This window comes from Aspergillus chevalieri, chromosome 4 (assembly GCF_016861735.1).
Source record: "Aspergillus chevalieri M1 DNA, chromosome 4, nearly complete sequence".
Classification (NCBI taxonomy): Eukaryota; Fungi; Ascomycota; class Eurotiomycetes; order Eurotiales; family Aspergillaceae; genus Aspergillus; species Aspergillus chevalieri.
Genome location: NC_057365.1, coordinates 62,035 through 76,053, shown reverse-complemented (window position 1 = coordinate 76,053; position 14,019 = coordinate 62,035). Strand labels below are relative to the sequence as shown.

The 14,019-nt window shown below is 50.5% G+C and overlaps 7 protein-coding genes across 7 annotated transcripts; 4 read left to right on the top strand and 3 right to left on the bottom strand.

The window, feature by feature from the left end:
* Window positions 1-238: 238 nt before the first annotated feature.
* Window positions 239-2,063, bottom strand: ACHE_40029S (MFS transporter; the record flags this gene model as incomplete). The annotated part of the gene is made up of 4 exons (XM_043278182.1): window positions 239-455; window positions 505-636; window positions 745-1,671; window positions 1,732-2,063. 4 exons carry the CDS (start codon window positions 2,061-2,063, stop codon window positions 239-241), a joined length of 1,608 nt encoding a protein of 535 aa, XP_043135987.1.
* A 1,916-nt stretch (window positions 2,064-3,979) lies between these two features.
* On the top strand, window positions 3,980-5,865 carry ACHE_40028A (uncharacterized protein; the record flags this gene model as incomplete). Its single annotated transcript, XM_043278181.1, has 8 exons — window positions 3,980-4,140; window positions 4,187-4,346; window positions 4,394-4,616; window positions 4,664-4,952; window positions 4,997-5,181; window positions 5,226-5,284; window positions 5,335-5,687; window positions 5,748-5,865. 8 exons carry the CDS (start codon window positions 3,980-3,982, stop codon window positions 5,863-5,865), a joined length of 1,548 nt encoding a protein of 515 aa, XP_043135986.1.
* Window positions 5,866-5,927: 62 nt separating this feature from the next.
* Window positions 5,928-6,725, bottom strand: ACHE_40027S (sugar O-acetyltransferase; the record flags this gene model as incomplete). The annotated part of the gene is made up of 3 exons (XM_043278180.1): window positions 5,928-6,282; window positions 6,335-6,571; window positions 6,625-6,725. The coding sequence occupies 3 exons, from the start codon at window positions 6,723-6,725 to the stop codon at window positions 5,928-5,930; spliced, it is 693 nt and encodes a 230-aa protein (XP_043135985.1).
* A 354-nt stretch (window positions 6,726-7,079) lies between these two features.
* On the bottom strand, window positions 7,080-8,227 carry ACHE_40026S (uncharacterized protein; the record flags this gene model as incomplete). Its single annotated transcript, XM_043278179.1, has 3 exons — window positions 7,080-7,667; window positions 7,713-8,156; window positions 8,204-8,227. The coding sequence occupies 3 exons, from the start codon at window positions 8,225-8,227 to the stop codon at window positions 7,080-7,082; spliced, it is 1,056 nt and encodes a 351-aa protein (XP_043135984.1).
* A 569-nt stretch (window positions 8,228-8,796) lies between these two features.
* On the top strand, window positions 8,797-9,522 carry ACHE_40025A (glutathione S-transferase family protein; the record flags this gene model as incomplete). Its single annotated transcript, XM_043278178.1, has 2 exons — window positions 8,797-9,170; window positions 9,228-9,522. The coding sequence occupies 2 exons, from the start codon at window positions 8,797-8,799 to the stop codon at window positions 9,520-9,522; spliced, it is 669 nt and encodes a 222-aa protein (XP_043135983.1).
* A 219-nt stretch (window positions 9,523-9,741) lies between these two features.
* ACHE_40024A (F-box protein) lies at window positions 9,742-11,075 on the top strand (the record flags this gene model as incomplete). Its single annotated transcript, XM_043278177.1, has 2 exons — window positions 9,742-10,210; window positions 10,261-11,075. The coding sequence occupies 2 exons, from the start codon at window positions 9,742-9,744 to the stop codon at window positions 11,073-11,075; spliced, it is 1,284 nt and encodes a 427-aa protein (XP_043135982.1).
* Window positions 11,076-12,918: 1,843 nt separating this feature from the next.
* On the top strand, window positions 12,919-14,019 carry ACHE_40021A (SGNH/GDSL hydrolase family protein; the record flags this gene model as incomplete). The annotated part of the gene is made up of 3 exons (XM_043278176.1): window positions 12,919-13,083; window positions 13,130-13,744; window positions 13,795-14,019. The coding sequence occupies 3 exons, from the start codon at window positions 12,919-12,921 to the stop codon at window positions 14,017-14,019; spliced, it is 1,005 nt and encodes a 334-aa protein (XP_043135981.1).

Below are 14,019 nucleotides of genomic sequence, written 5' to 3'. Positions count from 1 at the left end.
CGTGGTCCCACGTGTGCTTCGCATGAATAATCGTAAACCGTCGTGGCTCATTTGTATCCGTGATGAAACCCAACTCTAAGAGTAAGAATAGCTTTTCGTAACACATTCAAAAAAAAAATCCCAATGACCATTATTGAACCATCGTGGTCCCTTTCCAATTCGAAATCCTCCAACATTATCATCAACAGCATTGCCGACACTTTTATTCATCCTCCGTTTCGCACTCCATCGATATCTATCACACTCTAGTAGGCGAAAGGCGACTCTTCTGGCGAAGCTTCGGTCCGTAGAGACGGAAGGCGATAGGAATCGGGATCATCAAGGTCGCGATGCACCCGATCAATGTCCCGGCCCACTGCACGCCCAGGTTTTCGAACATTTGTTTGGCGAAGAGTGGGAAGCACGCGCCGACGAGGGATCGGAGCATCGTGTTGGCAGCGAAGGCGGATGCCGCGCTGGACGAGTTAGTAAGCAGAGAAGAAAAATAGAACACAAGGGTCTTACAAGTTGAGGTATGAATCCAGAAGGTAGTTCCATCCCTGCATGAAGATCGTGACCATACCGAAGCCCACGAGGAGACCAGCTGCGGTAGGTGCCATCCAATGGATCGAAGTGGTAAATCCCGTCCATCCGAACCTTTGTTGCAATTAGCAACGATTTTTAAAGAGAGTTCAAACAAAGACTTGCCAGAAAATTCCACCGGCAAATGCCGCGCCTCCAACGATACAGGGGAGCAAACGCCACTCGGGCACAGGAACGTTGTTGTTGTCTTTGAGCTTCTCAATGTAAGACTTTTGCAGAGAAAGCACGAATAAAGTACCGAGAATCAAGCCGAGGATCAAAGCGATAAAAGGTAATCCGTTGACTCCGGCCGGCATACCATACACTTCGCCAAAGACAACGGGATACGCCTGCAACAGGGCATAGGCGAGACCATAGATGAAGGACATGTACAGCGTCAGGAGAAACACAATGGGCTCAGTGAAGAGCAGTCGCACAGGACGAGCCAAATTCTTGGTAATCAGTTCGCGGAAGTCGATTTCCAGCTCATCCTGGCGTGCATGGATGCCCCAGTTGCGGGTTTGGCGGCGGAGAATGGTGGCTTTCTCGACGAGGATGGTTGGAGCGTATGTTTCACGTCCGAGGAGCACGAGTAACGTGAGAACGAAGAAGCCGAAGAACGAGGGAATGTAAAGGGTCCATCGCCAGCCCAGGTTCGATGCGGTAAACCCGCCGATGATCGGCGCCGTAAAGGGTCCAATAAAGACTGCCATGGTGTACATGCCAACAGCCACTCCGCGATGAACGCTGTTAAACAGATCCGACAGACTCGCAGGGACCAAGGCAATCGGGCTCGCAGCAAAGAATCCAGAGAAGAAACGTGCCAACATAATCGTCTGCGTATCTTTGGCGGCGGCGCAAGCGATCGTGAAGATACTGAAGCCAAAGATACCAACCAACAACGGTCCTCGACGACCCAGCAACTCGGAGCCAGGCGCCCAAATGGTTGGTCCAGCGGCGAAGCCCAAAACATACACAGTGGTTCCTAGGGCAGCGACTTCCTGACCAAATCCAAATTCGTTCTGCACACCCTGAGCAGCGGTTGGAAACATGGCACTGGTATATGCACAGACGTACGCGCTGAAAGTCAAGAGTGCAGCCAGGAAAATTCTGTCATGCATGTCAGTGTAATCAACAATTGACATGATTATTGAAGTGGTCAGGACATACCTGTTGTGCATGGGCCAGTTCTGCGGATGCATAGGATCCTCTGCTCCCTCGAACTCGACAACATAGTTCTCAGGGTCGGGCAAAGAAGGAGGATACGGCTTGGTAGCTCCCATTGGCAACCACTCATCTTTGGGAGGACGATTGTGGCAACTACCCACGGTCTGCTGCTGCTGAAGACGGTAAGTGCTGATGCGCTGGAGCTCGATGCTGTCGCAGTTAGATGGACGTCGTTCATGAGGGGCGATGCTGTCTGGAGAGCTGTCGTATTCGAGGACGCCTATCTCTCTAGAGCTATCGTCTTCGATCTTGTCCATCATCTTCTCTTCAGGCATTGTGGTGTCCGACTCGCAAGGTCCTATTCGTGCAGTTGCTTGTTCGAGGTACGGTGGGATAAAGATATGATGAGGAGATGGGGAGAAGAAGAACGTTGTCTGCAGGATGATGGCAAAGATAAAGTCTTTTATACCCCCATACAAAATATCCAAACAGTGTGCGCGGGGTCGTTTGCTCCGGGCCAGATGCTTCAGTGATTCACTTCTTTCGGGCATATACTAGGTCCGTTTGACGTGCATATCTCTGACCCACATGAAAGACCTCAATATGTTGATTCGCGAGTTTTATGCATATCAGATCCGAGCCGACAGGATCTTCAGCTATTCTAGTTGTCGGGTCGCCTCATCATTCTGCTCCGATGGTTCGACAGCCTTCTCGAGGGTTTGTGCCCTACTATACGCACCGTCATTGGCAAACCACCTGCCAAACAACCACTGGCAATCAAGAACCCCACGTGGGTTTTCTTTGTTTCTGAAAGACGCAATCCTTGCAATTCGTCTGCCCATGCATGACGCCATACTCGCGATATCCATTTCGGGAATACCGGTAAACCCAGCCGGGTCCTCCCGTGCAGTGAATGGTTCCAGGGATCGATTGATAAGCTTATTGTTTGTCAAAATTGCTAATCTGATTGGATACTGTGCTGCGATAAAGATTTTTTTGGAAGACGGTTATTCCTGTAACAAGAGAGCTTGTTTAGATGCCCTAAGTTCAACGAGGACTCGAGTTTCCGCACTATTCTCGATTGAGCTGCGTGATATATAAGGAAAACAAGATACATACAAGAAAGACATGGAAATTTCTCACTATCTGTTTATTCTACCGAGTCTACACTCATTTTTGTGCACTTTTAACCTCTCTGCTAAGCGATGGTTTAGCCCTAGGGCTCCTCGAATCGACTGCCGTTAAAGGAGATTTCCGTATAATACATGACGAGATACAAGACAGGCATAAAGAGCGCAGGCTGAAGATTGGACGTGTATTTATTAGATTAAGTAACGAGAGATGATGGTGGGATCACCTGACTCACGATTTCCTTTCCTGTATCCTTTTCGTCCTTGCCAACTCCACGTCGACAAAGCATTCCATCATTTTGAATCTCGACTTAAAAGGAAATTATGAGTCTCAATCACACGTTTAGACCTATGGGTTTTATCTGTCCCAATTTTCGACAAGACTCGAGCTTTTCGAGAATGGAAACAATGCGTCTCCCCTCATTCAGAACATATTCTACGCGTTTATGACTGACATACAACGCTATCGACACAGGGATCCTTCACGTCACGACCGTACTCGTTTTCCCAGCTCTCACAACAGCAGGATAGAAATCTATCCTTGGAAGGAGCGTGTCCTGGCTGCTCTTCTGCACAGGCGAACGAGGCTTCAACCGCCTTCAGCATACCATTGGAGTATGATGGACCAGCTGGTGGAGACAACACATGCTGACAACGTTCGAGGGTAATAGAACTGGACTTGGATGGGCTCACGGTACGGTGCACGCAGGACCACTACTATGAGGTCTTTGATGTCCACATCCTGACACGTTTCTGGAGTGGAATTCCCCAGGCGACTATGCGACCGACTACAGAGCAGATAACACAGTCGTCCGAAAAAGCCAAGGCTTGCGTATATCAAACCTCCTAGAGACACGCGCAAGGGCTAGCCTCAACAAAATGCGCAATACAATTCGCAATGCAGCAAGGGACAGGAAGAACTTCGGGTTATTATGCTGTGCGACGAACAATCTTGATGGGATAAAGGGCTTATTAACGCTCGGGGGCTGCGTCTCAAGTACTTCACGTGTAGCATGTGGAATACATTGTGTGTCGGTTACTTATATCACACCCCGCTCTAGGTTTCCTTCGACAGTTACGGCGCACGCTTCTCGTCATCTGCAGTATCCAAGAATGCAAATATGCCGGACATCAAAGCAAAGGTTGGAACGACTACAACACACGACAAAAAGATCGTGGGAGAGGCACTGGACATAGATGACGCTGCTCTACGCGCTCAGGGCAGGGAGGCAGAGCTTAAGCGGTCATTTTCCTGGGTCGGGGCTTTAGGATTGGCATTCGGGTAGGTGCGTCTCCTTAAGACCAGCGTCAAAAGCTGACCATAGCAGTATCACAAACTCGTGGTTGGGATACGCCTCCTGCTTTGGTCTGGCCCTCTCCTATGGCGGAGGACAGACTGCTGTGTTTGGACTCATCACCGCTGGGGTTGTGCAGTGGATTGTGTTGCTGGGACTTGCGGAGTTGAGCTCTGCATTAACCTCTTCCGGAGTAAGGTCTACCACTTTCGATATCAGTGACCGTGTTTGACTGTTCAGGGACAATACCACTTCACCTACATACTTGCGCCCCAGCCATTCAAGGACTTTGCAGCATATACGGTGGGCATTATCAACGTCATCGCATGGTGGGTGACAACCGCATCAGGGACTTTCCTGACGGCTATCTCGGCCTTTGGAATAGCTAGATTCTGGCACCCTGGATTTGCCAGTGAGCAATGGCAGATATACCTGTGCTATGTGCTCGTAATAATTATTAGCTGTGAGTATCCGAGTACTGGTGCAAGCGCCACAGACTAATAGATCCAGTGATTCCTATATTCACCATTCCCCATCGTCACATCGACTACCTGACGAAGACATGCATGTACCTCTCTGTTGTTGGCTTCCTGATGGTGTTGGCTATCACACTCGTTATGGGTAACGGCACATATCATCCCAGCAATCTTGTCGAGTATCACGGAAGCAGTGGCTGGGGTGCTGGTCCGGCATTGATGATGAGCATTGGGATTGGGGAATATGCCTTTGGCGCTGCTGGAGCTTGCACACACATAGCGGAGGAGATCCCTCGTCCGAGCCGTCGTGTGCCATTGGTCATGTAAGTACCAGCCTTTTTATAGAGATCGATGCTGACCTTCTAAGAAACCTAACTATGGTCGTGGGTATGGTGACGGCTGTCCCATGGATTCTGGCCGCCGCCACGTTGATTCAAGACATGGAGTCTGTACAGAACTCGTTTCTCCCGAGCCTTGAGCTGTTCTACCAGGCCACCAAAAGCAAGTCCGCTGCGACCTTTATGCAGGCGTATATGACGCTGCTGTACTATTGTAAGGTGGAGACCCTTTTGTTGCTTCCGCTGCTAATTCCGTAGCCTGCATCCCTAGTCAGTGGATCACGTCGAGTCGCATCGCCTGGGCCTTTTCGCGCGATGTAAGTGTCATCCATAAATTTAAAAAGCTCATACTAAGGTGGCCATATAGAATGGGCTGCCATTCTCGAGATACTGGAACCATATACACCCACGCTACGATATACCTGTTCGCACGACACTCCTATCAGCCGGATTCTGTCTGCTCTATGGCTTGCTGTACGTTGCCAGTTCGAGAGCATTTAATACCATCATAAATACCGCTGTTATCATGTTGAACCTCACGTACACCGTGCCTCAGGGTATTTTGGCAACTTGGGGTCGGCATCGGCTACCACGTCGCCCGTTTGATCTAGGCGCCTGGGGATATGCGGTGAATGTGTTCTCAGTTCTGTGGCTTATAGTCAGTGGAACATTCTTCTGCTTCCCTGTTGCATTGCCGACTACAGTGGGTTCAATGAATTAGTAAGTTCACCTGTTCATATTCTTATAGGTAACACTATAGGTAACACTAACAATCAACAGTAGCTCGGTGGTGCTGGTTGGAATCTTTGTGCTCGTCCGACTTCTCTGGATAGAGCGACGCAAGAAATTTTCGGGTCCGGTGATTGACTGGGATATGTTGAACGCGAGTAACTCTTGATCCATATTGGACTGCATTTATTTTGGAAGTAATCATGGTATACCATCAATATAATTTCTGGTCTAACGAACAAGATCTCTATACGGATTGTTCGGATCATTCACCTCCTCTTCAACAGAAGGAATAGTCTTCCTCACCTTACACGGATTACCCACGGCAACCGAGTACGGAGGAATATCCTTGGTCACGACAGAGCCAGCTCCAACCGTGGACCCCTTGCCAATTCTCACGCCAGGAAGAATAATGACACTCCCGCCAATCCAGCAGTCATCCTCAATGAAGACTGGATGGCCGAACTCCACAAACTTGATCCGGGAGAGCACACTGGTGTCATGGCCAGCACTGAAGATGCTCACGTTGGGGCCAAACTGGACTCGATCACCGATGACAACTAGGCTGGTGTCCAAAACCGTCATGCTACAAACTTGTCAGCGCAATACATGTTTTGAGTAGAGAACGGAAGACGGACTTCCAGTTGAAGAAGCAGTCTTTGCCGATGATCATGTTGCACCCATAATCCGGCATGAAAGGCGGTTCAATAAAGGTGCCCTCGCCCACGCGACCGATAAGTTTCTTCAAGATTTCCATCCGGACATCACCAATTTTGTCATATGTGTACTTCTTGGCATCGACTTGATTGAAGTCTGCCGCGAGACCCCGGCAGCGATGACGGGCTTCCAGCAGCTGGGGCACTGTGGGATTGTACCTGCACGTTGTTGGTATGCACCTACAATATGCAGGAAATGGAGTGAAACTTACATCATTCCGGAAATCATCTTCTCATACTCCTCGCACCATGGAATTCCGGTGAGTCCGCGGGCGAGCTCGATGATCTCGGGACGTTTCTCTGTGGTAGCCATGATGTTTCTCGGTGTGCAGTGAATTGGATCAATTGCAAGGGTGGAAAAAAGGGATACTCGAAGGTATATAAGTTTCGGATGGGGACAGTTGTCATTCCCCGGATTGTTCTCGTTGGCTGGCTAAAGGTTCCCCGGTGATGTGGTAAGACTGGAGATGCCCGGGGATATCTCGGACATTTACCCCATGCTGCAGAGGATGTTTCCCCGAAACAGCGCTGCCGAAGATTAACCGGAGTATGAACGGGGGAGAATGGGTTTCACGTTTCATCTGGCTAAATTGCGGTCACAGTAACACGGTGTTGTTCTACGGTCTGGAAAGCAAGGGCTGGGATCTCGACTCCATGAAGATGCTAACTATTGACACTGGACAACTAGACGCCCCCGGAAAGCTCGCTTCTTGTAAATATCCGGAATGCTAGGAATATCGTCTCGCCGTACGACGGTCAACTGTGACTTGATATCCTGCTTAGCAACGAGCTGCATCATATCCTCGACCTCTTGTTTCCCGGCCACATAGTTTCCGCGGATAACCAACTCTCGAAACAGCAGTGTCTGCGAATCAAACTGCCATTTATCCGGAGGCAATCCCAGTGGAACCAACACTCCTCCGATTCGCAGCAGCTCCAGACTCCATCCTGTTACCGAGACGGGATCCGTACAGACGACAGCCGCAGCTAAGCCTTGATCGTTTGTGAACTGCATAATTTGCTCCTTGGCATCGGTACAAGTCGAATTGATGCGGGCTTCCGGCCGCAACATTGGTGGCATACCATCAATCAGTTGCAGACTAGAATCGTGATTGTCAATGGCAACAGTGCGATAACCTAGGGCTGTTGCGAATTGCACGCCCAGTTGACCTAAGCCACCGATCCCGATGATGCCGATACTATCCCCGCGTTGCAGGAAGGGAGCGACCTTTTGGATGGCCCCGTATACCGTGGCCTGTTTCATTAGCATTAACTTGATGAATCAGTCTTAAGAACATACTCCTGCACATAGCAGCGGCGCGGCCTGTTCGAATGATACTGAGTCTGGCAACGCGATTGTCGTCGCCGCATCAGCAACGATGTACTCTGCGAAAGCCCCGTCATGCTGAAATCCAGCCGTTTCGCGACGACGACAAAAACGGGCATCTAAGGTACCATATCGCTTCTGCGTGGAGATGCAGTCTGGACACTTCGAGCAAGCATTTTTGAAGTTTAATATTCCGACGCGATCCCCGATCTTCCACGATTGGGCAGCTTCGTCGCCGGCCTCGACGACCACTCCAGCGGGCTCATGGGACGGAATCATAGGCAATGGACTGTTGAATTCGCCCTGGAGGACTTGGAGGTCGGAGTGGCAGAAGCCTGCGGCATGGACACGGACGAGCAGTTCATTTGGCCGGATGGCGGGGATGGGGACGGCCAAGAGAGTGTAGGGAGCGTTATACTGCTACTATGAGTTGAGGCTTGTTGGAGTTACCAGTCGATACTGACCTTCACCAGTTGAGCTGCCCACATGGTTCCGGATGTCAATGTTGAAATCCCTATTGCTATGGTCAACTTTGATGGAGACAATTCTACGAAACGGCTGTCCGTTGAGATAAAGAGATAAACAAACAACGTTGGAGAACCCCACATATATTAATAATGCCGCTGAACAGAAAAGAATCGAAGGTCTGTGCTGTATCACCCCTCTACGGAGTGCTCTTTCGATCTCTCGAGATAAGCTGCTGTCCCAATGTGGAAGGTACTCCAATTGGGGTCATATGGTGATGTCATGTCTCCAACTACACGTCTGTACAGCGGCATTTGGCAGCGTTATATTGCAGTTGCGAGGGGTCAGTTGAGGCTTGGATGTGTCCGTTATACCGATTCTCGAGAGCGTTGTGGAGCACGTCTGGTTTTAGGATTGTGCAAGTGCCAAGTGTGTGAATAGCCGAAGGGATGCTCCAACTGTCGGCCGATGCCTTCTCCAACTGATCTCATTGCCGAATATAAGAGGCTCCATTGTTGTCCTCCACTCAACAATCAAAACTGAAGCGGCAATTAATTCACTCTGACCATATATGTTTGTATCATCCGCCAACATGCAGCCACTTGTGCTTCATGCCCACGCCACTGGCCCCAACCCCATCAAGGTCGCTCTCGCGCTCGAAGCCTTGCATCTTCCCTACAACGTGCAACAATGGCAGTTTGGCGACGACCCTAAGAACGGTGTCAAGGGTGAGACTTTCCTGCATATCAATGAGAACGGCCGTGTTCCGGCGTTGGAGGATCCCAACACCGGCGTGACGTCGTGGGAATCCGGCGCTTGCTTAAACTACGTCCGGCGCGTGTACGACAAGCAGAATATTCTGGGACCTGTAGGCGACACGGAGCAGGACAGGGTGGATTTTGACAAGTGGGAGTACTTCCTGCTTACTACTCTGGGACCCATGACGGGACAGACCAACTGGTTCCGGTATGTTTGATCGTCTACATTATTTATACCATGTGAAGGGAAGACTGACAGCGACAGACACTATAACGGGACCCCAAATGACAACGCTTTGGAACGATACGCCGCACAGACATACCGGTGTTACGATGTGCTTGAAGGCCAGCTCAAGAAATCCGGCGGACGCAGTATCCTGCCCGGGCGTATCACGGCCGTGGACTACCATTTTGAACCGTGGGTGCGGCAATACGAATTTGCAGGATTGTCGCTGGACAAGTATCCTAACATTGCTCGGTGGTTGCGGGAGATCACTGCAAGCGAGGAAGTCAGGCAGGCCTATACAAAGGTCAAGGGAGCCGCTCCGGAGTTTCCTTGATTAGGAAAGTCACTGTATACAGCAACACTCAATGTATATAAAATCCCAGAAAATAATTGCTTGTCTGTAAAGAGTTCACGTCAGTTTCTCTATCCGGCGTCCGTGAAGCCGTGAGATTTCCGGATGGGGAAAGAATCACCCTCTCCGCGGTGGAGTGCTTTTTTACCTCTCGACGTCACTCTATCCTTCGACTTTTTTCTCTTCATCTCTCTCCATATCATGCGCTCCTCTTTGACAAATCGGCTGCTTGACCTACCAAATGAATTGCTCGATATCATTCTGCCGTTCGTCGACGCGTCTTCGCTGGCCTGTCTGAGTCGCGTCTGCAGGACACTGCAGCTGCTCGTCGAACCGCATCTGTACCACACCGTCTCGCTACGAAATAACCACAGGGACACCATCAGCAATGCCATTGAACGCATTCCTGCTCGAGCGGAGTTTGTGCGGGAACTGTGGATACATTATCACGATGTCGCCGATGAAACGGATGCTCCGATGCAGCTCGAAGCGTTGTCGCCAACCATCGCTCAATTGTACAATTTAGAGTCGCTACTTATCAAAGGAGTCAATGACGGAGGTCCAATGTCTCTGGGCTTATATCGCTACATGGAGCAGTCGAAAAAGTTTGAGGATCTGTTGCTGGAGGCTACAATGCCAGATTCCCAAGTTCTTCGGTCGTTGCGAACATGTATGTTTCTTCAACACACTGTGCACTGTATTTATCCACTAAAATAAAAGGTACCATCAATCTGAGCGAACAGGGAAGTTGGGAGCTTGCCCAGCTTGACGCCCTTTTTTTACTTCCAACCTTACGACGTCTCACCATTGCCAATGCTCGCATGGCCTGCTTCACCTCGTTCAGTTCTGCAGAACCACGCTCGACGGATCTTCGGGAACTGATACTGATCACTTGTGACATTCGACCTTCCCACCTCCGTGATATCCTCTCAATGCCCAGGGCCCTTGAACACTTTACCACCAAGGGATCGGCCTGGCGGGCCCGCAGCGTATCGGGAGACGACCGCGCTTCGAATTTGGACGCCCTACGTATGCACGCTTCGTCGCTTGTCACCTTGGATCTGGATTTGTTCCTTGACGACGACAGACCGCCGATACAGCCACTGGCATTTATCGACTTTGTGGCCCTGCGGCGGCTGGCAATTGAATTGTGGATCATACGTGGGCATATTGAGCAAGGAATCTTGCCACAGAAGGCACTTCTCCCACGGAGCATAGAAGAGTTGACGCTAAAGTGCGCTATCCAACACGTTGATCTCGAGTCATACTACCTCGAGCCGATATACCGGTGGCTGCAGGAGGGGGCTCTTCCTGAACTGAAGAAGATTGTTCTTGAGACAACAAGCCCGATTCCAAATGTACCGAAAGCAATGTTCCGTGGCGGTCAGACTGTTGGGCGGGCCTTTGCCGCTGCTGGAGTAGACTTGTCCATGATGGAAGAGGCTCCAGGAGGATATGTTCCCTTTGAGTGCGATTGTTGCTGGTATCGGTACCGAAATCCAGGATGGAGGTTAGCATATACCAATTTCTATTGACGCGTTTATGCAACTTCACTTAGAAGAGGTTCTTGCTCCGACTCGTTCGCTGGTTCATGCGTCCTCACTAGTGACACTGCTAGCGTCGCGAGACCGAACAGCACCCCAGCTAGCAGAAAGGGCAACCCCAGCCACCCAAATTGCAAGCCTGCATCGAACAGCTGAGCAAACCATGGTGCGGCAACCAATGTCCCGATGGACTGTACCACGGCAGCAGCGGAATGCAATCGTCCGGTTTGGTCCGGTCGGGACGAGCGCTGTCACCAGACTGCGCGTTGTAACGACAAACGCCGACCCAAGGGAAAAGCAGCACCAAACCTGCGACATACAAACTAGGCGCAGCGGCAATCGCGACCAAGACGAATCCCCATGATCGAGAGGCCACCGCTGACTCGTGACATCCGTCGGTCCTTCACGGTCGGGGACATGCGCAAGGCTCTAGCCAATAGTTATTATGGTCAGCATCAGGAAAGCAAGTTTCGCCTATCTAGCGTCTCCCGGAGGAACAGGCTATAGCAGTCCCAAGACAACAATAGCTGACTCAGAAGATATGGTGTCCAGGATGACCATGTCATCATGGCAGCACTGACAGGTGTTGCCAGAATCTCTCCCAGGATGAAAAACGAGTTCAATTGATACAGTGCTGTCGCGCTGATTTGCCAGTCGCATCTCCAACAGCATTAGAGGCCGAGACCTATCGATCATCTTTAGGGAACACATCTGCGACCATCACGCAGACAACCGAGGAAACGACGAGGTCGCCGCCGCCCTGTAAGCGAAACAAGCCGGGCAGCCAGGCCAGCCTAACCATTAACACTAAGGATACGGCACAGAAGTCATGAGAACCCACAAATGAGTCTCGTCCAAATATCGATTAGCAACACACCGGGTATCGGCAAGAGAAGACAAGGTTTGCGACCGGTGGGATCGGCCAGCGCGCCATAAGGGATTGCCACGAGTATACTCGGCAGTGCGTCAAATGTATCCTTCCAGCCATTGATCCGGGCCAACTCGTTCTGGACCGGAGCAATCTTGCAGTTCTGTTCCGATGGATGTATCGGATGCGCAGCATAGTATTGTCTGCACAGGATGTCCTCGAAGATCTTGTTTGCGGCGGGATCGAGAGGAAGCAGCCAAAGTCGGCGAGAAGGATCAATAACGATCCGACTATGAGGATATGCGAGCGCTGGGTTTGCTTTTGCTCCATGATGTCTGCCTGGCAGAGTTGAGAATGTATGTGGTTGTTTGTCGAGGCGTTCATGGTTATGTATTGTGGTCGGGAACAATATCGAGTGTTTCTTTGTTATCGATCTTCAATCACACAACTACAAGCTTCGAACAAAGAGAGGAAATAATGAGGCTCATGAAAAAGTACGATCGACAAGGCTGTCGATAACATCTTGCATCCTGGAAATCAGCCATGATCGCCCATGCTTCGTTGGGGGTGCATTTGTATACGTCGCGCCGAGTAATGATAAAACTCCCTGCAAAAGTCTTCGCAACCATAATAGGCTTATATGATAATGCGTCGGATCTCAACGTCGCTTTGCACAATGGTTATAGCTCTCAAATAGTGTAAGGGAGTTCGTCGAGCTTTAACCAATGGATCTCGGAGAACTGCACATCGCTCCAGTAGTAAATGTCAATCGCAATCTACGCGGTCCAATGGGCCCAGAAGTCCTGCAGAAGCAACCAGAATGCAAACTTCTCAGCAGAGGAAGCTGAACAGTTCCTCCTTTTTCGGACACCTCCAACACGTGACTTACATATAGCGCCCTTTCTTCCAACACTGCAGAGTACAGTTTGTCCCTCTTTCCCTCTTACCATCCCGCAACCACCAAAGATGCGCTTCTCACTGCTGGCCTTTCCGGCTCTCGCTGCGGCTTGGAACTTGGAAAAGTTCACCAACCTTGTCGTGTTCGGGAACAGCTACACGGACGAGTCGCGATGGGACTACTTTGCTAGTCACAATGGCTCCGCGCCGCCAGTGGGCTGGGATGAGCCAGTGGTATGTTCTTCCGGCTATTCGAATGAAATGGAAACTGACCAAGTAGAGCAATGATACCAATTCGGGCGGCTTTTCTTGGCCTCGATTTGCCGCCAACCAAACCGGGACGAAGCTATCCGATTACGCCGTAAGCGGTGCCGACTGTTCCAAGGAAATCACTCCACGTATAGAACCCTCAACTAAAATTCCATACCCGTCTGTACTGGAGTACGAAGTTCCGGCCTATCTCGCGGATAGCGCATCCCAGAGACCTCCACCCGAGTCCACCGTATACGCTATCTGGATCGGCACCAACGACATCGGTTATGAGGGTTTTTTGACGGACTCACAGAACACAAACTATACTCTTGCGGCCTATGTCAACTGCGTGTACAGAGCGCTCGATGATGTGTATCGCTCAGGCGGGAAGTATTTTGTGCTCATGAACTTGGCACCCCTCCATCTGGCGCCATTGTATGCAGTGCCGGAGAAGGGCGGGATCACTGGCAAAGAGTCGTTGTATTGGCCATGGAAGTCGGGAAACATTACGGAGATTAGCCATAGGATGAGGGAACAGGTGATTGCGTTGAACCAGGTCTTTGACTATCGCACGCCGTATGAACTGCTCATTGCGAAGAGGTACCCCGGTGCAAGGTTCGCTGTGATGGATACGTATAGTTTGGTGAGTTGCTTTCTGAGAATCGAGCAGAACTTGATCTGACATGGCGCTAGATATCCGACATCTACTACAACAACACGAAATACCCGAATATCACCAACGTGACTGGCCACAACAACCACTGCGACCAGAAAACGAACAAGTGCACGCGTCTACCACATCCAGAAACGTTCCTCTGGTTTGACGAGCTACACCCATCAGAGCAGGCCGACAAGATTATTGCTGAACAATTTATCCAGGTGGTCAAGGGAGAAAGCAAATGGGCATCTTACTGGTAG